Source organism: Heloderma suspectum, chromosome 4 (assembly GCF_057233095.1).
Source record: "Heloderma suspectum isolate Gila_16-S chromosome 4, 16-S_ref, whole genome shotgun sequence".
NCBI classification, from domain to species: Eukaryota; Metazoa; Chordata; class Lepidosauria; order Squamata; family Helodermatidae; genus Heloderma; species Heloderma suspectum.
The window spans coordinates 313533158-313558011 of record NC_139461.1 but is presented as its reverse complement, the minus strand read 5'-3'; the positions used below and the strand labels follow the sequence as shown (position 1 = coordinate 313558011).

Below are 24854 nucleotides of genomic sequence, written 5' to 3'. Positions count from 1 at the left end.
GAGAACAAAATGAAGCGGGACATAGGCTGATAGAATTTTGCCAAGACAACTCACTGTGCATAACAAACACTCTCTTCCAACAACCTAAGAGATGACTTTATACATGGACTTCAGCAGATGGTCGACACCGAAATCAGATTGACTACATCTTTTGTAGCCAAAGGTGGCGGACATCTATGCAGTTGGTAAAAACAAGACCTGGAGCTGGTTGTAGTTCAGATCACGAACTTCTTATTGCACAATTTAGAATCAGACTAAAGAGAATAGGGAAGACCCACAGATCAGTTAGATATGAGCTCACTAATATTCCTAATGAATATGCAGTGGAGGTGAAGAATAGATTTAAGGGACTAGATTTAGTAGATAGGGTCCCGGAAGAACTATGGACAGAAGTTCGCAACATTGTTCAGGAGGCAGCAACAAAAAACGTCCCAAAGAAAAAGAAAACCAAGAGGGCAAGATGGCTGTCTGCTGAGACACTGGAAGCAGCCCAAGAAAGAAGGAAAGCAAAAGGCAACAGTGATAGGGGGAGATATGCCCAATTAAATGCAAAATTCCAGAGGTTAGCCAGAAAAGATAAGGAATTATTTTTAAACAAGCAATGCGTGGAAGTGGAAGAAGATAATAGAATAGGAAGGACAAGAGACCTCTTCCAGAAAATTAGAAACATCGGAGGTAAATCCCTGGCAAAAATGGGTATGATCAAAAACAAAGATGGCAAGGACCTAACAGAAGCAGAAGAGATCAAGAAAAGGTGGCAAGAATATACGGAAGATCTGTATAGGAAGGATAATAATATCGGGGATAGATTTGACGGTGTGGTCAGTGAGCTAGAGCCAGACATCCTGAAGAGTGAGGTTGAAGGGGCCTTAAGAAGCATTGCTAATAACAAGGCAGCATGAGATGATGGTATCCCAGCTGAACTGTTTAAAATCTTGCAAGATGATGCTGTCAAGGTGATGCATGCCATATGCCAGCAAATTTGGAAAACACAAGAATAGCCAACAGATTGGAAAAAATCAACTTATATCCCCATACCAAAAAAGGGAAGCATCAAAGAATGTTCAAACTATCGAACAGTGGCACTTCTTTTACATGCCAGTAAGGTAATGCTCAAGATCTTGCAAGGTAGACTCCAGCAATTCATGGAATGAGAATTGCCAGATGTACAAGCTGGATTTAGAAAAGGCAGAGGAACTAAAGACCAAATTGTCAATATCCGCTGGATAATGGAGAAAGCCAGGGAGTTTCAGAAAAACATCTATTTCTGTTTCATTGACTATTCTAAAGACTGTGTGGATCATAACAAATTGTGGCAAGTTCTTGGTGGTATGGGGATACCAAGTCATCTTGTCTGCCTCCTGAGGAATCTGTATAATGACCAAGTAGCAACCGTAAGAACAGACCACGGAACAACGGACTGGTTTAAGATTGGGAAAGGAGTACGGCAGGGTTGTATACTGTCACCCTACCTATTCAACCTGTACGCAGAACACATCATGCGACATGCTAGGCTTGATGAAGCCAAGGCTGGAGTTAAAATCGCTGGAAGAAACATTAACAATCTCCGACATGCAGATGATACCACTTTGATGGCTGAAAGCAAGGAGGAGCTGAGGAACCTCATGACGAAGGTGAAAGAAGAAAGTGCAAAAGCTGGGTTAAAGTTAAACCTCAAAAAAAACAAGATTATGGCAACCAGCTTGATTGATAACTGGCAAATAGACGGAGAAAACATGGAGGCAGTGACAGACTTTGTCTTTCTAGGCGCAAAGATTACTGCAGACGCTGACTGCAGCCAGGAAATCAGAAGACGTTTACTTCTTGGGAGGACAGCAATGACAAATCTTGATAAAATAGTGAAAAGCAGAGACATCACACTGACAGCAAATGTCCGCATAGTTCAAGCAATGGTATTCCCTGTAGTAACCTATGGCTGCGAGAGCTGGACCATAAGGAAGGCTGAGCGAAGGAAGAGAGATGCTTTTGAACTGTGGTGCTGGAGGAAAATTCTGAGAGTGCCTTGGACTGCAAGAAGATCAAACCAGTCCATCCTCCAGGAAATAAAGCCAGACTGCTCACTTGAGGGAAGGATCTTAAAGGCAAAACTGAAGTACTTTGGCCACATCATGAGAAGACAGGATACCCTGGAGAAGATGCTGATGCTAGGGAAAGTGGAAGGCAAAAGGAAGAGGGGCCGACCAAGGGCAAGATGGATGGATGATATTCTGGAGGTGACAGACTCAACCTTGGGGGAGCTGGGGGTGGCGACGGCCGACAGGAAGCTCTGGTGTGAGCTGGTCCATGAAGTCATGAAGAGTCGGAAGCAACTGACCGAATAAACAACAAGCCTGAGACAGGTTAAACTTTTTCCTGGAATGGAGATATGTAGTGGGTAAAGATGTTCCTGCCTGGTCAATTAATCGCCTCCACCTCTTTTTCCCTCTGGTTGCTATTCTTCAGCTCATCACCTACTCTTATCTCTTCCTTTATTCACCCCACCCACCTGTGGTCTGCCTGGATGTCAACTTCCCTATTGTAAGAGATTTTAATCCCAGCCAAACTGACCATTTCCCCTTTCCTCACCAAACCTGAATTGAGAACATTCTGCTGCTGCTGCTATCTTTGTTCCCTGAGCTGCTGGGATGTTGGTGACATCATACCAGCTCAGCCAATCAGTGCCAGAGGCTCCACTGCTGTATGTGCAATGCAATCTAGGCTGCCTTTGAAGTGGTTGGCTGGTATACACAAGCGCCCCTTGGTCCTTCTCACCCAGTGGTGGGGCCTGGGGCATGCAGCCTGAACCACTCTGCAGACTCTGTGTGAACACCCCCAAGCAGGGGAGAGCCCCATGCCCTCCACCACCACTCTAGGCAATTAGTTCCATGTTGTCAAACTGCTCTTACTGTCCAGATGTTTCTCCTAATGTTCAACCAAAATCAACCCTCCTGTAACTTAAGCCCATTAGGTCTAGTCCTGGGACAGCAGAGGACAAGTTTTTGCCCGCTTGTCTGTGAGAGCCATCCAGGTCTTTGAAGAGTGCTGTCAGCCCCTGCCCCCATCCTGAATCTGTCGCTTCTCCAGGTGAAACACATCCAGCTCCATCTGCCCTCCTCAGTATGTTTTCCAATTTGCCTACATCCTTCTTAAAGTGGATGAGGTCTGACTAGTGAAGAATGAAGTAGAACTATTATTTCCCATGACTTGGAAACTGTGGTTCCATTAAGGCAGCCTAAAATTAGCATTTTTGGTAGCTGCATCACATTGTGATTGACTCATTTGCATTACCAAGAACTGGGTGGGGGAACCGAGAGGGATGAGTCTCTCCCAGCTGTGCCCCCTGGGCCCTTGGTGCAGCACCAACACCGGCTCGAAGGTCAGGGAGGGGCACTGTTGTGGTCTACAGGACTCCTGTCCCCCTCTCTAGGCTTCCTGTTCGTTTGAGTGCTGATCTTGAGTCCTCGTACCTTGCGATGGATACCCTCTGGGACAGATTATTCATTTATTAAATTTATTAATCGCCCTTCTGGCTGGTCACCCAGCCACTCTGGCCAATGTACAATAATAAAAACAATTTAAAACAATAAAATTCTACATTTAAAAACATAATATTTCTAAAAATACCCTAACCCATACCAAATGCTTCAATTAGGGATTTTCCTGGCATACTGCCCATGCCACTGCCCATCAGACTCCCTGCCTGAGCTTATCAAGGTGGTCTTGGATTTGGTGTTGAGAATCCCTAGGATGATGGTTCTGGGGGGATCTCAACTTCCATGCCAAGGCTGCTGGATCCGGGGCAGTTCAGGATATTCGGGCTGCCATTACAACCGCAGAGCTGTCCTAACATGTCTTCAGCCCAACACATGAAGCAGGACACACACACTTGATTTGGTTTTCTTGGCTGGACAAAAAGACGGTGATTGGAAAGTGTGGGGAATTAGTATCTATCTCATTGTCATGGTGGGAGACTTCCCATGGAGGGTGAGACTCTCTGCAGCCTTTCCCCTCTGCAAGGATGCAGGGAATCTAGTAAAATGGTCCACCCACGGAGACTAATGGATTCTGATGGATTCCAGAGGGCTCTCAGGGATTTTCCTGCCAGTATGGCTGGTGTTCCCATTGAAGTCCTGGTGGGTGTCTCCACGAGCAATTTACTGTGAGTTTGCTGCATTTGGAGGTCATTCAGGGCACATGATGTCGTGGCCATCATGCAGCCACCCTGGAGTTTTGCACCAATTTTTTTTTCTGAGACTACTTTTAGTCCGATTGTTTTCCTTAATTTGGCTTGTCTGCACTTCTGTTGCGGTGTGCACCACCCTCCGCATTTACTCCAGCATGATAGCCCTGCCCAGGGGTGTGTCTTTCACCTGGCCATAACCAGGGCTTTCAAGCCCTGTGTGTCCCCAGACGGAGCAGATTCGACTCCAGTTAAAACCACAGCAAAGTGGAGAGCAAACTAAACCCGGTGCCGTGGAGATCCCCCACAGTCACTCTGGAATTCAGCTTTTCTGAGTAGTTCATGGCCTGCTGCAATCCGGACCAGGGAGAGAGGTGGTGGAACCCTACCTAATCTGGATCAGGAAGATGTTAGCAGCTATGGGCCAGTTGCCAACATCCCCTTCCTGGTCAAGGTGCTCGAGTGGGTGGTAAAGGTGCGATGCATCCCAAGCACTAGTCTGCAGGTGTGCTGTAGGAATAAAATGATCAGCAGCATAATGGTCATCATTGCTAACATGGTTACCTCTGAACGGGGGGCGGGGGGGACGGACTTGTCTCTCTTCCTTGGACTCTCAAATGTAGTCCTACCACATTGCTATAAAAAGCAGCAGAAATCTACTTCTTCTTTGGACCAGCTCTGAAAAATAACATCTCAAAAATGCCTGATTATTGTTCCTAAAGAAAATAATACTGTGAGAAGAGGCAGGATCAGATGCTTACAGATAATGCTTTCTAGTCTCTTCCTTCATATTGCTCAGACCAACTGCTCATTTTGGAAGAGAGTTCTGGAAACTTATTATGTGATTTATTTACAAATATATAAGCAGAGCAGCAGCAAATACACTCAGCGTAATGTAGCTGCTAATTCTGAATCAGGTCCCCCAAAAGAGCAACTGCTCCTAAGTGTGTTTCAGTTCAATCATAGCCATCAAAAAATTATCTCCCTCGCCCTCCTCCACCCCCTCTGTGTCTCTTAATTGGCTCCAGTTTATTTCTCTGTCCCCTGGAGAATTACCTGGAGATACCTGGAGAATTACAATCTTTAGCTGATATTTTAAGGCAAGCAAGGAGGAACAGAAGCAAAGATTTGGAGGTAGGAAATTCCATAAAGATAGATGTACCCAGCAACACAGCAATCATCTATTGATATTATTAGCAGTATTATTATTACTTTTAGACTAATATTAGTTGCCTTGAACTAGGGCAATGAGAAAAGGCTGGGTACAAATATATTTTTTAAATGCAAATAAATTTGCCTTGTTTCAATTTGTACTGGGCCCTTCTGCACATTTGGAAACAATATTTCAGAGCAACATTTCACTGCTGTGACTTATGATTCGAGTCACACTGGTGGATTCCCCAAAGAACAATTGTGCTGGGGTCTAGATAACAGCCAAGGCAAGTTTCTGGAAGCAAGCCTGAAATACAGCTCTGGCTTACACCATCCAGGGTTGAGCAAGTGGTGGGCCGAGGCGGGGTCCGGATCCAGACCTGCAATTCACATTTCAGGGCCACTTTCCCATTTGTCATAAATTGTACTGTCCAATCCTGCACACACAGTTCAGTGTGGCTACACCTGCTGAAGCCAATGGGCTGAAGCCAGCCTCGGGCTGCCTGCCTCTGATTGAGAAGGCCATGGGGCACTTGCCTGTCTCCACGCTAAATGTGAGCTTGTCCACGCCTTCCTCATACGCCCTCCCAGCGAAGTGCAGGGTGACCATGAAGGGCTGCCCCCTGCGTACGACGAGCTGCTCGCAACCCATCTCAGATGTCCTGTGGTCCCGATTGTTGCCCTCGCATTCCAGGTCCCATGTTTCCAACTGCAGATCTGCAAGACCGAGAGCAAAACAAGAGATGTTTGTACAAGGAAACAGTAATGCTGTGGTAATCCCGTTCCTGTTCCGAGACAAAAGTGATCAGAAAAGCTCCAGCACAGATGCATGCCTCTGCCTTAAAAACTCTTGGATGGTCACCAGGAGACTAATGAGATTATTTATCATCTGGAAATACAGCAGCTCCCTTGTCAAGTGCCTCCCTCGCTCTGGACAGCACACACAAACCAGGATGGTACAAAAGCAACAGAGGTTACAGCTAGTTTGGCGCTTTTGCAAGAGGTGAAAGGTGTGGGTTGACGCCGAGAGCTGCTTTCTGTTGGGGTGAACGTTATCCAGAGCTGTGTTCAAACACACATAGGAGTTGTCCATTGTGTGAACAACGTAGCCTGTGATGCAGACAGCACAGCTACAGCAACATCTCTGATCTCTTGCCAATATTTCAAGGGCTACCAGAGATCAGGTCCATTACACTGCGTGTGAAATTAAGGGGACTCAGGCCGGGGCAGGGGGGAGGGGGACACACAAATCCAGCTGGTCACAGCATAATGTTCCAGTTCGGTGGGTCTCTTCTACTTATACCCCCATTTGTAATGGGCACATCACCAATGGAATCCTAGTCTCTAGAAGGGTGAGAAATTGGGTTGTGTGTTAGCCCCCTCTTATTATTTATTTTTATTTTTTGTATATTCTTTTCATGGGAAGAGGTTCCTCCCTCCATCTTTTGAAAAGCTATTCCAATATTACTTCACACAGGTTTTGTGATCCTAGTATCCTGCTCAGGATGATATGTCTGCTGAGGGCAACTAGTGCATACTGTAGTGAGAACATCCTAAGGTTTCTAAGCACCCATATGCATCTGATGATACCTAGCATTTAAAGTGCTATCAAGTGCTCAGAGTGCTTTATATATACAGGGATGGGCAACTTGTGGCCCTCCAGATATTTTGGCCTATAACTCCCAGCATCCCTCACCATTGGCTATACTGCAGAGGGCTCATAGGAGTTGTAGGCTGTAACATCTGGAGGGCCACAAGTTACCCATCCTTGATTAGACTGGCTGTATTCACACAACACAACAAGCCACAGTACAAGTTGAGTATGGGTTGTGTGTGGGTTGTTGTCTTGTGTGAATCCGGCCATGCTACAAACCATAGTTTGTTAACCACAAACAACCCATGAAAAAAAAATGGTTTGTTGGGTTGTGAACTGTGGATTGTTCATGGTTAACAAATCATGGTTTGTTAGCATGGTTGAGTTCACACAACACAATAACCCACAATTCAACTACAACCCAGGTTCAACAACAATCCAAACTCAATCCATACTGAACCCATACTGTGGCTTATCATGTTGTATGAACCTGCTCAACATCTTGTTACAATCCTTACAACACTTCTGAAAGACAGCCCAGTATTAAAATCCCCATATTGCAAATGGGAGATGACGTAGGGGGGGCATTGTGTTTTAGCTAAAGTCACCTGATCAGTTCATAGGGGAAGCAAGATTCAGACTAGGGGATTTACCGATGTGAAGCTTAATTTCTTAGCCACAGTACTACTCTCCCACTCTTTTGTTCATGTGGAGGAAGGCCCCATTCATTTGGATGAAGGGTATGGAGTCATGCTCCAAAGCTGATACAAGGGAATGGAGGCCAAACAGATGAAGACTGGCTCAAAGAGCGGGGTTACATCTGTCCAGTCTAGTCTTGAGAGAGATAAAAGATCAGGAAGCTGCAAATGCCCAGCCCTGCCCAGGAGCTCTGCACTGGGTGCCCTAGTTCGTAATCCTGTTTTGCAGCAGGCTGCAGTGACTTAGTGGCAAGGGAAAGAGACTCCGTCCATGCTGAAGAGAAATTTTTCTCTATTGCTATTTTACATATTTCTTGATTGCTATTTGATTGCTTTTTCACCACCACCACCACCACCACCACCACCACCATCTAATTTGTATGCTGCTTTTTCTGTGATGCAGCATACAAATCCCTGGAGCCTGTTACTGAAACAGGCTCCAGGGATGAGTACAAATTAGGCCCGGGTGGGGAGGAGGAGTGGGAGACGGGAGAAAAACCATCTCCAAATGTCTTGAAAGGGTGTCAGCAGTAGCACTGTTCTCCCGTTCATCCATGACAACACAAATGCATGGAATGGAGGGGCGGGGAGGCATCCCTTGGCGCTGCCTCCCACCTCCATATGTCCAGTCGAATTTGTGAGCAGAGCATAAACTGTGCCTGCTCTGAAGTTCAACGTTTCAACAGGCCTAGTGGCTGCTTAAGCTACAGGGATGGACATTTGAGTCAATCTTAGGGAAGAGCTTCCTGCCAGGTTGAGAAGAGCAATGGAAGCGGGGGGGGGGGGCTGGGCTGCCCTGCCCTGCCCTGCCCTGCCCTGCCCTGCCAAGCCAAGGAAGGCTGTGGAAACACCATCCTTGGAGGTCCTCAAGGCAAGATTAGGCAGGCACCTGCCTGGGATGCCCACACTTTTAGGTGGTTCCCACTGGAATTGGGAGGATCATGTTCTTCTCTAGTTCTGTTCTTCTGTGCAACAACGCTGGGAACACAGACAGCCAAACTACAGGTTATACACATGGCCACATGTATAATTTTCTCCACATTTCATTTTTTCCTTCTCACTGAATGCAGTCCTCCGAGGCTGTGACATTCAAAGGATGAATAACAGATGTGCGCTTGTGTGTGTGCGTGCGCGCTTGTGTGCGGGCGCTGCCTTACCCTGAGCTGCTGGGGGTGGGCGGAAGATTCAAGTGCGTATACCTTTAGCCAGAGAATTTCCACTCATTGTAAGATCAAGCCTCTTGGAACCCACTTGGCTGCAGCATCTGTGGCAGGACAACAGGGCCTCTTCTAAAGTGAATCCACCCCCCCTTGCTGGCAGCTGGTTCCAGCATTAATCACCCCCACTGTTATTTTTCCTCTACATGCTTCGTCTGTAACATGAACCACACTCAAGTCACCTCTTCACCTTCCTTTGGGAAGACAAACGAAGCCAAGCTGAACTGCCCTCGCTGCCCGGTTTGTTTTCCAAGACTTCACGCATCCTTGAGATGCCTCTCTGCACAGTTCTCCAGCAGCAGCTAGGACATCTCACCACTGTAAATGCCCAGTTCGGCCATTTTAAAAATGTGCAATAGGTGAGTGAAGAACTGAAGAGCCCTGCTGCACTGGCCAGTCAGGTGCCTTGGGAGCATCCAGCCCCCAAGCAAGACGTGAGGGCAGCAACCTCCTTCTACTCTTGCCCCCCAGCCAGGGGAGGCTGGTGGCCCCAATGTCAGTGAAGCAGGGAATCCACTCCAGTTTCAGTCAGAACCAGTCGGAACCCTAAAGGAGCTCTCCAAGGTGCTCGGAGAGCTCCTTTAGCATTCCGACTGAAACCCGGAGGGGATACAGCGCCCCACTGACATTGGAGCCACCAGCCACCACTGCCCCAGCAACTCCTATTCCAAGGCTGCCCCTGGCTGTGGGGGGCCATGCAGACGTCAGCATCTGCATCAGCCATCATCACTTTCATATGGCCTCCCATCAACACCTGTTCTCTGGGTGGCTTACAAAGCAAAACAGCAACAGTAAAATGTAAAATAGTTACTCAAAGTCAAAACATAAAACTCCACACAGTATTTTCCTCTCTGGTGGAGAAAAATAAAATAATGTAGGCAGTCAAATGATCAAACGCAGCTGACACAGAGAGCCCAGACTTTCTTTGTGTAAAATGCCTGTAGTGTATGAGGCCTGCTTAAATAAAAATGGTCTTTCCTGGCCCCAGAGAGATGCTACGGAAGGCACCAGGTGACCCTCTCTGGAGAGGCTCTTCTGCCGCTGGGCGCCACTGCTGCCCCCCCCCCCCCGGTGGCCACCCGCCTCACTGCTCTTGGTGGAGACAGAGCGCGGCCTCTGCAGAGGCTCTTAAGGTCTGGGAAGCAGCCATTTGTAGACCTCCCCCCGCCCCCGATTTGTCTCTGATCCTCCTTGCAAGCCACCAGATCTTGTGGCAGACGCAGCTACGACCTCAGAAGAAATCCCCTCCCAGCCATCCCAGAAAGCACCGTGGCGGCTTCTCTTCCATAACCCAGGCCAGCTGATGGTGCAAATGGGCATCAGAGGGCATGGCAGGAATCCTGGTAGGAGGAGCCCATTGGGCATCAGGGCAACCCTGATAGGTAGTGACTGAAAGGCCAAACGCCAGCCAAAAACAAAGGCCTTTGCCCCCCACCCCTGGGGACTATCCTCAAAGAGGGGGATCCCAAAGTCTGAGTGGCGAGGCCCTCTCTTGCATTCCCAGCAAACACAGTTCTGTCTGGCTGCGGAGGAGAGCCTCCCCTGCAGATCTGATGGCCAGATCTCCTCCTCCCCTGCAGATCCTAATGGGGAAGGGGCCCTTTCGGCGCCTGGCCCTCAGCCCAGACCTGCAAGGTATTCGAGCCCCTCATGGGCCACAAGGCGTGGAAGAAGACACACACACGACCCCATTCAGCGCTCCCTGCCTCTCGAGAGATTGCTGCCGAATCCCCCCCCCCCCCGAAGGTTTGTCTCTTCCCAGCCAGCAGCACTCTTGAACTTCTGACGCTGCCTCTCAAGTGGGCCTCAGGCTGATGAGGAAACGATTTGTGGTTTTACTGTTTCCTCCATGTTGGCAACTTGGGGATGGTGAACCTGGATCCACCAGCAAAAGGACAGTTGAGACGTAGAGGCATTCTTGTTTATGAATTCCCATGGCACACACAAGGGCGGAAGTCAGACTCGTGCCAAGGGCGGGGCCCACAGCCCGAGGAATCACATCCGCCATTGTTCTTGAGCAGCGGACAATTTGGCAGCCCTGTTTGCATCTAGTGAACCTTAAACAACCTGCAGCTGTAAACCTAAGTGTCATTGTTTCATGCAGGAAAAGAGACAAATGGCTCACGCCAGCAGACCTGAGAGTAGGGATGCTTCCGAAATTACCCCCATCCACATTCCTTTCCAGATTTTGGAGCTCTAAATTGCCTGGTCTCATTTCCAAAGTGGAGTCAAGGTATTTGGAATTCTCCACTGGTCTGTTTGTTTTTATTTCTGAGTTTTATGCAGAGCATTATGCACTGAAGAAATGCTGCAGAAAAGGAAGATTAATGTGAGTGTGCATATGTCAGTCGCAATGAGATTCTTTAGTGTGGTGTTTCACCAGCCCACAGGAGCAAATCATCCATAAAATGCTTCATAAAAAGTGCTGTTGCAATGACACCTATGCTCACATCAAGAGGGTTTTTCTGCAGTGTCTCCATCAGTAATGGGGGTGGGGGAGACACACACACAAGAACAAAAAGACCTGAAAGCTGTGTCCAACTCTGCATACTTTGGTTCCAGAAATAATTTTAGAAATTCTCCTATTAAACCACAATTCAGAGGACCAGAAAACAGGGCAGAGTGAGAAGTAATAAAGATGACCTGCATAAGAACATAAGAAGAGCCCTGCTGGATCTGACCAAGGGTCCATCTTGTCCAGCATTCTGTTCACACAGTGGCCAACCAGCTGTCAACCAAGTACCCACAAGCAGGACACAAGTGCAACAGCACCCTCCCACCCATGTTCCCCAGCAACTGGTGTCCATAGGCTCACTGCCTCTGGTACTGGAGGTAGCACATAGCCATCAGGACTAGTAGCCATCTAGCTCCCTCCTACAGGAATTTATCTAACCCCTTTTTAAAGCCACCCAAACTGCTAGCCATCACTACATCTTGTGGTAGCGAATTCCATAGTTTAACTAATGCTTTTGCCTCTATCTGAGAAAGAGGAGCAGGGCAGATGGGGCCAGCCAAAACAATCTGCCGCTAGGGATGTCAGAGAATTTCTCCACGAATCTCCGGGAGGCCGAATGCCAACGCATTCAGCCCCCCGAAACTGGTGGAGAAATGGTCCACTGCCACCCCCCCCCCCCGGGATGGGACTTACCTTGAGCGAATGTCCCTGGCGGCAGCGGCTCTTGGCGGCAGTGCAGCGGCGGCGGCCGGTCTTCTTACCGGCTGCCGCCGCTGCCATTTCCAAGTAAAACAACAACAACAACAACAAACGTGATAGGCTACATAAAGATTTACGTAGCCTATCACGGCTAGATTTTCAAAAAACACCGTGATAGGCTACGTAAATGTTTACGTAGCCTATCATGGCTGACTTTGGGGGGGGGGGGAAAGCGTGTACGCAAATTTGCGTTGCCCTTATTTTCGCCGTAGTCTACGTAAATATTTACGTAGACTACCCGTGCCAAAATAAGGAACGCAAATGGCGGTGCCCATGGGCGCCGCCATTTGCGTACGTGCTTTTTTTTCCCCCCAAAGTCAACCGTGATAGGCTACGTAAACATTTACGTAGCCTATCACTGCTGACTGCAGGCCAGGGACGCAAACAGCGGCGGCTACGGCCGCCGCCATTTGCATCCTGGCAGGAGAAGAGGTTTCGTGGCCGGAGAGACGGGGCGCTCCCCCCCGGCCAGAATTTCGGCGGGGAGGGATGGGGCGCCTCCCCCCCGGCCAGAATTTCGGCAGGGAGGGACGGGGCACCTCCCCCCCGCCCAGAATTTTGGGGGGAGGGACGGAGCGCCTCCCTCCCACGGCGAAGCAAGCTTCGGGATCAGGTAAGTGACTTTTGTCCATCCCTAGCCGCTATTCACACTTAGATGTAAATATTATTCCGCTCTGTTGTAAATTCTGATCCAAGAACAAAAGAGTCAGCCTACTGTAATAAACTAAGTTCCATAAGAAGAGCCGTGCTGGATCAGACCAAAGGCTTCTCTAGTCCAGGGCTGTGTTTCCACGAAAACGGAAGGGTGAAGCAAACGAAGGAATACCGGAGTTTTCATGAAATCGGCATGGCTCCACGCATGGCTCCATGAAGGACTGCACCGCACCATTATAAGTCACGGACAGAAACATACTTCCAGGTGGGGTGGGGGGATTGGAAGTGAACATCATCAGACTGACAGGGGCTGCTCAACCAATAAGAGAGGCTCCCCCCTCCAGGCTCTACTCCCCTTAATGGCAATCTAGGGAACAAGCCTCATTGACCACAATGGGAGTTTCTACTGAGTAGACTTCCTGGACCAATGCCCCATTCCGCCCATGTTTTTTTCCCTTTCCCTCTAAATACCAGGCTACTGCATTAGCAGGCACCCCTGAATAAAAGTGCTATCTCTGCTATCTTTCCCCAGTGCTGTTCCTTGCTTAGTCGCTGGTGACTAGCATCTGAAAGAGTCATAAAGGAATAAAGTCTCGGAAAGAATCCTCGTTGTTGTCTGTGTCCTGAGTTGGCTATTGGAGGGGACTGCAAGAGGCAGCTAGGGCGCCCCTGACAGCTGTGGGCTGTGGCGTCACTAATATGCAGATGACATGCAGCTCTTCCTCTCCTTTTCATCTAATACAGGTGAGGCAGTTGATGTTCTGAACCATTGCTTCGGCAGGGCAAGGGACTGGATGAGGGCCAATAAATGTAGGTTGATCTGCTAACTACAACCCTATCTGGACAGAGATAGCCATGGAAAAGTTATTACCGCCCTGGTAGCCTTCCGTTTGGATTACTGCCAACGCATTATACCTGGGGGTACCTTTGAAAACGGTCTGGAAATTTCAGGTGGTGCAAAACAGTGCAGCCAGACTGCTAACTGGAACAGGCTGATGTCATCATATTATGCCAGTAGTTCTCCATCTGGACCAGCTGCCGGTCCATTTCCAGGCTCAATTCAAAGTGCTGGGTTTAACCTTTAAGGCTTTACATGGCTTGGAGCTGGGTTACCTGAAGGATCGTCTCCTCTCAGATTTACCTTCCCAGATATTAAGGTTATTATCTGAGGCCCTCCTCCAGGTGTCCCTGCCAAATGGGTTGAGACGGGTGGCTACAAGAGAGAGGGCCTTTTCAGTGGGGGCACCCCGTTGTGGAAAGCTCTCCTCTGAGAGGACCACCAAGAATCTATGTTATGATCTTTCCAGTGCCAGGTGAAGACCTTTTTAATCTATCAGGCATTTTTAAGAACTGTTTTACTGCTTTTAGTATTTTATTCTGCTGCTGGTTTTAATTTGGTTTTATGTGCTGGAGTAATTTTATTCTTTGCTGCTGGTTTTATCTTTATTCTGGGCTGTTTTTTGTTTTAATGTTTGTATTTAATGTTTTAATATATTGTACTCTATCCAGAGAACTTCAGTTATTGGGTGGTTTAAATGTACAGTAAATAAAATTAAAAAATACAATAAAAATAATCTTGACTGCTAGTTTAGGCTGACTTATATAATTCACGGCTAAAAGTTGTGGGGATGGTGTTTAACCGAGATGGTGTTGAAAAAGCCACTGGACAAATACACAGGGGAGGAGCGATCTAGAACTGCTGTTAGCCCTGGTGGCTCTCTGGAACCCCAAAGTCCAGAGACTGTAAATCCACCCGAGAGCTGGGTGCGGGAGACGGGTGACAGGTGAAGTCGACCATCATGCCCGTCGCTCCCTACTCCTGAGCTCCCAGGGGAATCTGCTGGCCACTTCTGGGAGTCGATGGGCCTTGATCAGACCTGGCAAGGCCGTTTTTCCAAACAAAGTCCTGGTTTGCCGAGGTCAGAGGAAGCTGAGGCCTGCGAGCGATAATGCCTCTTTTACTCTAATTTCGTAAGAGCTACACGTGGTCATGGCCAGTCTCCCACTTTCGCAGCATCCGGCAAATCCTGACATTGTTTCTTTGGAAAATGGTTTGCTTACACACGGGTAATGCTGGCCAGGAGCCCTAACAGCTGTCCCTTGCTCGTGGAGGTGGGGGACGGCTGGGCCTTTTCTCCTCCCTTGGCTTCAGCAGCACAGCAGGTATTAATTATAGTCAAGGCACAGAAGTAGAGTCAGGCCTTTACAAAAACAGAAATAATTATTGCGGGAGAATGCATAATTAACAAACATATTTAGTGATACCCACCCCCCAGCAGCTGAACAGTCCCTTTCCTTTTATTTATTTAATTTGATTTCCCCCTCTCTCCCTTAACAGTCTCCAAATTCCTCCACTCCTCCAACACCCTCAGGACCTTTGCCCCCTCCCTTGGGAAGGCAGCCTCTCCTGGACTGGATTATTGCCAGAGTGAATTTGTGGAAATTCATCAGAACTGGCTGTGAAATCCATCAGAAGATAAGAACATAAGAAGAGCCATGCTGGGTCAGGCTGAGGGCAGTATCCAATGGGGCGTGTGCGCCCCTGCCAGTTCCGTTGCACATGCATGACCCACGGCTTGTGCAACAAAGATCCAGCACTTCTTAGAGGAAGGCCTGAAATGAGTGGAAACACTATTTCTGGATCAGGTCGATGGAGCTCCCTTATGTGAGCTTTGCTGACTTGCCCTGTTCCAGAAATGAGCGTTTTTGCTCTTTTCTGGTTTTCCCTGGAAGCACTAAATCTCCATTCCACAAATGGTGGGCACCACTTGCAGAAGGAAATTGGTGGAGTGCAACAGAATCAGCAGGGGCATAAGTGTCCATTGGATACTGCCCCAAGGGTCCGACTAGTGTGGTGTAGTGGCTAGAGTGCTGGACTGGGAGCCAGGAGATCTGGGTTCTAGTCCCCACTCGGCCATGGAAGCTCACTGGGTGACTTTGGGCCAGTCACAGACTCTCAGCCCAACCTACCTCACAGGGTTGTTGTTGTGAGGATAAAATGGAAACGAGGAGGATTATGTACGCTGCCTTGAGTTCCTTGGAGGAAAAAGGGCTGGATATAAATGCAATCAATCAATCAATCAATCAATCAACTAGTCCAGCATTCTGTTCACACAGTGACCAACCAGCTGCCCATGGGAAACCCACAAGCCAAACATGAGTGCAACAGCACCCTCCCGCCCATGTTCCCCAACATCAGGTGTACATAGGCATGATCCTGCCTCTGATACTGGAGGAAATATCTAGCCATCGTGCGTAGAAGCCATTGATGGCCTTCTCCTCCATGAATTTGCCTTTTAAAGCCATCCAAATTGGTGGCCATCACTACGTCCTGTGGTAGCGAGTTCCATAACTATGCGCTGTGTGAACAAGGACTTCCTTTTATCTGTCCTGAATCTCCCACCAATCAGCTTTAGGGGATGCCCCCATGAGCAGTGGGGGGGGGGATGTCTCCCTATCCACTTTCTCCACACCACACAAAACTTTGCACACCTCTAGTCCATCCCATTCTGTTTTTCAAGAGCAGCACACCACCACTCACACAAGCCTTGCATGAGGGCTGCTCCGGGTTGCTATTTGCCCTCACAACTGCTAATCAAAAGTCTGCTGCTGCTGGTGGAAGGGTCGCTCATGAATGCGTCCAATCCTTTAAAAATAGCCATCTAAGCTAGTAGCTATTGCTTCATCTTGTGGTGGTGAACCTCAAAACCATACAGCAAGTTTGCATTGTATGAAGACCTTCCTTTGGTTAGTCCTGAAATTACCGCCAATCAGCTTTATTGGGCGATGCCCAATTCTGACATGACATACGCCTCTCTCCAAGCTGTTCATAATTTTATAAACTTTTATTTTTATTTGTCAGAGCTATCCAGCAGCTCAACGTTAGTTTAGCAAGTTTTAACCTTAGTTGCTTGCAAAGGAGTGGAGGTCTTTCAAAGGCTGTGAAGAATCTAAATGAGCAGCTCAGGTTTTGCAAAACCTATTTGTGTTTGCCTGCAGAAAAGCCGAAGTGGTTTTCTAAGTGCTTTCCTTTGATCTAGTAAACTGTGCTTTTGCAAAGCTTACCTTCACTACAGTGCACATTGTTTAGGAGACCTCCAGGGAAGATAAAACTGGTCTGAACAAAGTGAAGAGATTGCATTTTTAAGCAGGACTGGCAGCTCAGAGTGAGAGATCTCATATATGCAGTCTCTTGAACAGTCACTGACATTAAAGTCAGCCTACATATATATATCCCCTTCATGGATCACTGCCTTGTTGTGGTGAAGGGGCTTGCGTAACTCAGTGAAGCCATAAGCTATGCCGTGCAGGGCCACCCAAGACGGACAGGTCATGGCAGAGAGTTCTGACAAAATGTGGTCCACTGGAGAAGGAAATGGCAACCCACTCCAATATTCTTGCCAAGAAAACCCCATGGAACGTATCACAAGGCTAAAAGAGATGACGCCGGAAGATGAGCCCCTCAGGTCGGAAGGTGTCCAATATACTACTGGGGAAGAGCAGAGGGTATTTCCAAGTAGCGCCAGAAAGAGTGAAGCGGCTGGGCCAAAGCCGAAAGGACACTCAGCTGTGGATGTGTCTGGTGGTGAAAAGAAATCTGATGCTGTAAAGAACAATATGTTTAGGAACCTGGAATGTCAGATCAATGAATCAAGGTAAGCTGGAGGTGGTCAAACATGAGATGGCAAGATTGAACATCGACATCTTGGGAATCAGCAAACTAAAACGGACAAGCATGGGCAAATTTAATTCAGGTGACCATCATATCTACTACTGTGGGCAAGAATCCCTTAGAAGAAATGGTGTAGCACTCATAGTCAACAAAAGGGTGGGAAAAGCAGTACTGCGGTACAATCTCAAAAACGATAGAATGATCTCAGTATGAATCCAAGGCAAAACATTCAAAATCACAGTAATTCAAGTCTCTGCCCCAACCACTGAGGCCGAAGAAGCTGAGGTTGATCGGTTCTATGAAGACCTACAACACGTTCTAGAACTAACACCAAAAAAAGATGTCCTTTTCATCATAGGGGACTGGAATGCTAAAGCAGGAAGTCAAGAAATAACTGGGATAACAGGCAAGCATGGCCTTGGTGTACAAAATGAAGCAGGACAAAGGCTAATAGAGTTTTGCCAAGAGAACATGCTGATCATAGCAAACACTCTTTTCCAACAGCACAAGAGGCGACTCTACACATGGACATCACCAGATGGTCAATATCGAAATCAGATTATGTACTTTGCAGCCAAAGATGGAGAAGCGCTGTACAGTCAGTAAAAACAAGACCTGGAGCTGACTGTGGCTCAGATCATGAGCTGCTTCTTGCAAAATTTCGGCTTAAATTGAAGAATGTAGGGAAAACCACTAAACCATTCAGGTATGACCTCAATCATATCCCTGATGAATATACAGTGGAGGTGAGGAATAGATTTAAGGGATTAGACCTGATAGACAGAGTGCCTGAGGAACTATGGACGGAGGTCCGTAACATTGTTCAGGAGGCAGCAACGAAATCCATCCCAAAGGAAAAGAAATGCAAGAAAGCAAAGTGGCTGTCTGATGAGGCTTTACAAGTAGCTGAGGAAAGAAGGGAAGCGAAAAGCAAGGGAGAAAGGGGAAGATATACCCAACTGAATGCAGATTTCCAGAGAATAGCAAGGAGAGACAAGAAGGCCTTCTTAAATGAACAATGCAAAGAAATCGAGGAAAACAACAGAATGGGAAAGACTAGAGATCTCTTCAAGAAAATCAGAGATCTCAAGGGAACGTTTTGTGCAAAGACGGGCATGATAAAGGACAAAGAAGGCAGGGACCTAACGGAAGCATATGAGATTAAGAAGAGGTGGAAAGAATACACAGAAGAACTATACAGGAAAGATCTGAATGTCCCTGATAGCCATGATAGTGCGGTCACTGAACTTGAGCCGGACATCCTAGAGAGTGAAGTCAAGTGGGCCTTAGGAAGCATTACTAACAACAAAGCTAGTGGAGATGACAGTATTCCAGCTGAGCTATTTAAAATCCTAAAAGATGATGCTGTTAAAGTGCTGCATTCAATATGCCAACAAATTTGGAACACTCAACAGTGGCCACAAGCCTGGAAAAGGTCAGTTTACATTCCAATCCCAAAGAAGGGCAATGCCAAAGAGTGTTCAAACTACCGTACAATTGCGCTAATTTCACATACCAGCAAGGTTATGCTCAAAATCCTACAAGCTAGACTTCAGCAGTATGTGAACCGAGAACTACTGGAAGTACAAGCGGGGTTTCGAAGAGGCAGAGGAACTAGAGATCAAATCACCAACATGCGCTGGATCATGGAGAAAGCAAGAGAATTCCAGAAAAACGTCTATTTCTGCTTCATTGACTACGCTAAAGCCTTTGATTGTGTGGATCACAACAAACTGTGGCAAATTCTGAAAGAGATGGGAGTACTAGACCACCTTACCTGTCTCCTGAGAAACCTGTACGAGGGTCAAGAAGCAACAGTAAGAACCAGACATGGAACAACCGATTGGTTCAAAATTGGGAAAACAGTACGACAAGGCTGTATATTGTCGCTCTGCTTATTTAACTTATATGCAGAATACATCATGAGAAACGCCAGGTTGGATGAATCACAGGTCAGAATTAAGATTGCCGGGAGAATTATCAACAACCTCAGATACGCAGACGATACCACCCTAATGGCAGAAAGCGAAGAGGATCTAAAGAGCCTCTTGTTGAGGGTGAAAGTGGAGAGTGCAAGAGATGGTTTGAAACTCAACATTGAAAAAACGAAGATCATGGCATCTGGCCCCATCACTTCCTGGCATATAGAAGGGGAAGAAATGGAAGCAGTGACAGATTTTATTTTCTTGGGCTCCAAGATCACCGCAGATGGTGACTGTAGCCATGAAATTAAAAGACGCTTGCTCCTTGGGAGGAAAGCTATGGCAAACCTAGACAGCATAGTAAAAAGCAGAGACATCACCTTGCCGACAAAGGTCCGTATAATCAAAGCTATGGTTTTCCCGGTAGCAACGTATGGCTGTGAGAGCTGGAGTAGAAGGCTGAGCGCCAAAGAATCGATGCTTTTGAACTGTGGTGCTGGAGAAGACTCTTACGAGTCCCCTGGACTGCAAGGAGGTCAAATCAGTCAGTCCTAAAGGAAATCAACCCTGAGTGCTCATTGGAACGACAGATACTGAAGCTGAAGCTCCAATATTTTGGCCACCTAATGCAAAGAGAAAACTCTCTGGAAAAGACCCTGATGCTGGGAAAGATTGAAGGCAAAAGGAGAAGGGGACGGCAGAGGATGAGATGGCTAGATAGCATCACCGATGCAATGAATATGGACTTGAGCACGCTCCGGGAGAGAGCGCAGGACAGGAAGGCCTGGCGTGCTATGGTCCATGGGGTCATGAAGAGTCGGACACGACTTAATGACTGAACAACAACAACAACAACAACACACGCGCGCACGTGCGCGCGCATATATATATATATATATATATAACAGTGCATTAGGAATTAGGGCTCAGAAACGAGTGATGGAGAAGATGAAAGAGATATGTTAATATTTATTCAGGGCGGTTAACACTAATAAACTTAGGAAAGAAAGATTTACCAAAGGGATTGTTAAGAATTCTCCTTGCTAAAGCACCTCTTTGCTTTGTGTGATATTGACTCTGACTCCACAGAGGAGATGAGTTTTGAAATGAAACAAGGCTAGAAAGAGGGAGAGAGGGGGTATTTATTGTATTTCCTTGGCCAAGCAGGAACACGTACAGAAAAGACGCAGCTCAAACAGAGGAATTTAATTTCAGTGGGGCTTGTGCAGGACAACCTCCCACTGGATTATACCCTTTATAAACCCAGGACATGCAGGAACTCTGAAACAAATATATATTTAGTAGCTGCCTCCACAGCTCTGTCGGATTATTTTCCACGCATTTGTTTCAAAGTTTCCTTCCTTCTTTCTTTTTGCATCATTGGTGTTTTATCTTTTCTCCTTAAAAGCTCACATTATTACGGACAGTTTTGGTCCACAGAACACCTACCTGTAATGTTTCCTTTCCCCCCACAAAATTGTTTCAGTGTTTTGGGTTTGTTTCACCCTGCTTTTAAATCAAGACTTTCTCCTTTCTGTTGTTGTTGGGGTTTTCTTTTTTAACAGTAATGTAAATATAACCTGTTGGATAGCTTAGATTAAGGGAGTAAAACAAAGGCAGATTATTTTCACATGGCTGTTTTAAAGGAACTGTGCCATCTATAGAGTGAGTGAATAAACGGAACATGCGTGCCTCTCTCCTGGGTTTCACGTGGAATTAGTAATATGAATGCACCTACTCGCTCACTCACTCTCTCTCTCACTCACACGCCTGCACACACATGTAGTGTTGGTCTCCCCTTGCAATGCTCATATTACAACTAGGCAAAAGCATTCAGAGAGACAGAAGAGCAGTAGGGAGAAGCCAGAAGCCATAGGCAGCCTGCAAAGTTTTCCCTTTCTCTGGTTTTACCTTCAGCCATGGTGCCCAGCACAAGGGTCCTTTAAATTCTTCGCCCTGGATTTTCCTCCTGTTGTGACCAGATCAGCTCTGAGCAAGGGGCTGCTGGCTTACCTCCCAAGACTCGTGTCCATTTATACAGTCATCCAGAGCACACACCCCTTCAAATGGGTGGATATCAGGCAGTCATACCGAAAGTGAGATGGAAAAAAAAGAGGCAGTGCTTTCCAGGAAAAAGTAAGTTTGCACTTCTCTTAACACTGAAAATGAATTAGCTGCAGGAGTGGGTTGGTGATGTCAAAGTCAATAGTGGCATAGAGATATGCCAGCTGGGGAGGGGACATTTCTGGCTGGAGAAAGAGCCCCCTCTAGCTGGCTCATCTGGCCAGAATCTCTCCCACAGGCCCAGGAACGGGATTGCTGATGTCCACTCACAGAACTGGGACTCTTTGGGGCAGCCACGGCTGGGAGCAGCCGCAGCCTTCTGGCTTTCTGCTGAGGCATAAGCAGATCAAGCGCTGACATTTCCCCCTTCTCTGGTGAGTGGTGAGTGATCAAGGGGCTGGAGCAACTGCCTAAGAAGAAGGGTGACGTGCTGGCTTTCAGCTTAGGAGGACGGGGGCATGATGGAGGAGTTGTCCAAGGAGGCAAAATGGTGGGAGATTTGGGACAAACAAAAGGAGGCATTTCTCTCCAGTGCATAGGTAATTCCAGACGGTGTGCTGTGGGCAGCGGGCGGCCCGCCCACCCCTGGTCAGACATGCAGCCTCCATCTCTTCTTCTGCCACCACCGTGGCTGCTGAAATCATGGCAGGAGTGAAAACTGTGGCGATTTTGCATTCAACCAAGGTGTGCAGAGCGGGCACGTCTGGTTCACAAGCGGAGGCATGTCTCCCTTTGTAAACAAAGTGCTGACGCTGTAGATCTGACAGCAGCAGTGGAGCGGGGCACCCAGTGGACTGTGGCACTGTGGTGAATCACGAAGTGCAGGCACGACTTATGACAGTCCCCCTAGCCGTGCCCAAGGACAGCCCCAAAATGCAGACAGTGGTGTTGATCCATATCAGCAAATCAGTTCTAGAGCTTGCCATCACCATCAGGAGCAGGTCATTTGCAAAGCTCATGGGTCTTAATCGCTCACTTCAGACCAAGAGGCCCGAAAAGACTTTGCATTACAACAGGGAACAGGATACCGATGCTTGGGGAATTCACTTCCCCACAGCTCCTATGAGGATTGCAGCACAGCTGAGTGGCAGGCGGCGTCCGCAGCATCCCTTGTCATGGAGTGCTGGGGCTGCACCCCTGTGGCCCCGCTCCAGGACACCACTGCCAGTGGGCTCAGGGGGAGGGGTGCCCTGGCGCCCTGGATGGCCAGAGATCGCCTCCAGTGTCCGAGGCAGGATGCCGCTGGGCTCCCGTCGCTAGGGAGCATGATCGCGAGTGTGCCACTGCACCCGTGTCCTGCTGGAGAGCTTCCCACAGGCAGCTTGCTGGTTGGCCACTGTGGGAAGAGGAGGCTGGACTAGAGAGGCTGTTGGTCTCGCCCAGAACGGCTCTTCTTACGTGCGCATGGTGTGTTCAATATAGCAAAGCGGGCAAGCAAAGTGGAGCCCGCGAGAGCCTTTTTCAGACTCCATGCCTGGGTCTGGGAAGGGCCAGGACTGTCAGAGCCTTTTGGGGGGCAAAGAGAGAGCGAAGCCAGCTCTCAACGCCCCTACCTTGAATCAGCCCTGGGTGCTTCGAAGGTCAGCCAGCACATGGCCCCATTATCCCGATGGAGCCGGTGAGGTGGGGTGGAGAGAGCACTGGCGTCTTCAAGGGCAGAAGGCAGCGCCGCTGCAGCACCCCTCCGTGTGCCGCACTTCCTCTGCTCTGGAAAGCAGCCCGACTGAGCAGAGGTGCCTTATCTCCAGGCCGCAGGATGTGCCACATGATTACACCCCAGGACCTCGTTGATCTGATGGGGGACATGGAAGACAAATGCATGTGTTTCTGCTTCTCCTTTGCTTCAGCGGAACGTTGCGACCTCCTTTCTCATCTGCTGAATATGCCCACAAGAGGTTCTGTTGCAATGAGTTTCTGTGTGCAGAAAATGGAAGAGCTGTAAATGAAAGGAACCTCTATGACTCCCCCCCCCATCATTCTGTCCTTTGTTTCCCATAATATTCTTGCCCATGGCCTTCACTTCCTGTGATGGGATGAAAAGCCTCTGCTCTCTGAGGTGACCACATCCATTCTGCCCTGCTACACCTCATTCCTGCAATGTCCTCCCGGATGACTCAGGCAGCTGGACAAGGCCAAATCCTGCCCGCCCCCGGCTTCCCATCTGGCCACCGGCAAACCCCGTGACCTCCAGGACTCCCACACTGACTGCTCTTGTGCACGTCAGCCGCTTCCTCCAGGGACACAGGCTGCGGCCTCTTCTTCCCCCGCAGGACCAGCAAGGAAGGATCCGCCAGAGTTCCCCCTCCCTTGCCCAAGCCAAAGAGACACAGACGAGGGGGAGTCAGCCGCCCAGATGCGTGGAGGGAAGAGGCTGGCGGTTCACGTGGGAGTGAGCCGGTGGATGGCCACAGTTATTGGCCCTTGCTAGCTGCTGGCCCTGTGGTGCCATGCTCCCTCAAATCCCTCCTCAAAACCCCCCTTTTCTGAGAAGCCTTTAGCAGGAGGCCTCTCAGCACCAATTTCTGGGAACATGAGCGGCAGGGTGCTGCTGTTGCACTCGTGTCTTGCTTGATACCAGACTAGGGGCTCCTTCACACGGAGCTTTTACCCTGCAATTGAGATGGCTCCTTCACGGAAATTTGCCGGCTCTTTACATGACACCATGATCCTCTAAGGCATCTCCTGCATTAAATGCCCTTTGTTCCGTTTCAAATAGATTGCAGATAATGAGCTGTCAAGTTACCCCGTTGTGTTCCGCTTCAGTTTCCTCCGTGAAAAGAGGAAAAGCGGCACGAAGAGGAGTGAGATCAGTGGAAGCTCATGGAAAAGTCAGATATGGGGAGAAGGAGGGGTAGGGGGAAGGGGGTGGGGGGAAAGGAAGCGTGTGAAAAAGGGAGTCGTCCTGATCCTGCCTTTAAAACAGAAGCAGAAAGCCCCCTTTTAAATGCAGGATTTGGGGCTGGTGTAGAGATGCCCTAGATGGGCCTTTGGTCTGATCCAGCTTCAGGGCTCTTCTGACATTCCACTTCCTCAGCTCTTACTTTACAGAGGACGAGGGTTGTATCTGAAGGGTTGTCCAATCCCAAATCCAGTTTAAAGCTAAAGAATCATAAGCAGGCAGAGAAGGGTTTTAAAAAAAGAGATATTTCTATTTGCAACATAACAATATAAATAAATAAACAAACGAAAGCTAAAAAGGGGGGAAATTTATATCATGAAACATATCAATATACAGTAATCATTAACATCTCCCTTGATAAAGGGAAAAGAAAAAAAAAGAGAAAAAGAAAAAGAACGGAGATGGGAAAAAAGGATTAACATTTCCATTTCAAATGTATATGTTAATATCAGCAGTCCATATATCTAAATAAGCACCCATAAGACTTTGACGGGTGTACGAGATACAGCTCTTGCTACATTGGAGCGCAAGATCTTAGAATCATAGAATCATAGGGTTGGAAGGGGCCTACAAGGCCATCGAGTCCAA

General features: G+C 48.1%; 1 protein-coding gene across 2 annotated transcripts in view; it reads right to left on the bottom strand.

Moving 5' to 3' along the window:
- Nucleotides 1–24625, bottom strand: part of TGM2 (transglutaminase 2) — an 86883-nt gene extending 62258 nt beyond the window's left edge. Inside the window, exons 1-2 of one of the 2 annotated variants that reach the window (XM_084854584.1) lie at nt 21215–24625; nt 5870–6049 (exon numbers count right to left, since the gene is read on the bottom strand). In XM_084854584.1, coding sequence (XP_084710710.1) covers nt 5870–6049; nt 21215–21224 — 190 coding nt within the window. In that variant the 5' untranslated portion in view covers nt 21225–24625. Of the gene's footprint in view, nt 1–4744; nt 5751–5869; nt 6050–21214 lie in introns of those variants that run through there. The other variant, XM_084854586.1, reaches the window with a different exon arrangement.
- Nucleotides 24626–24854: the final 229 nt, after the last annotated feature.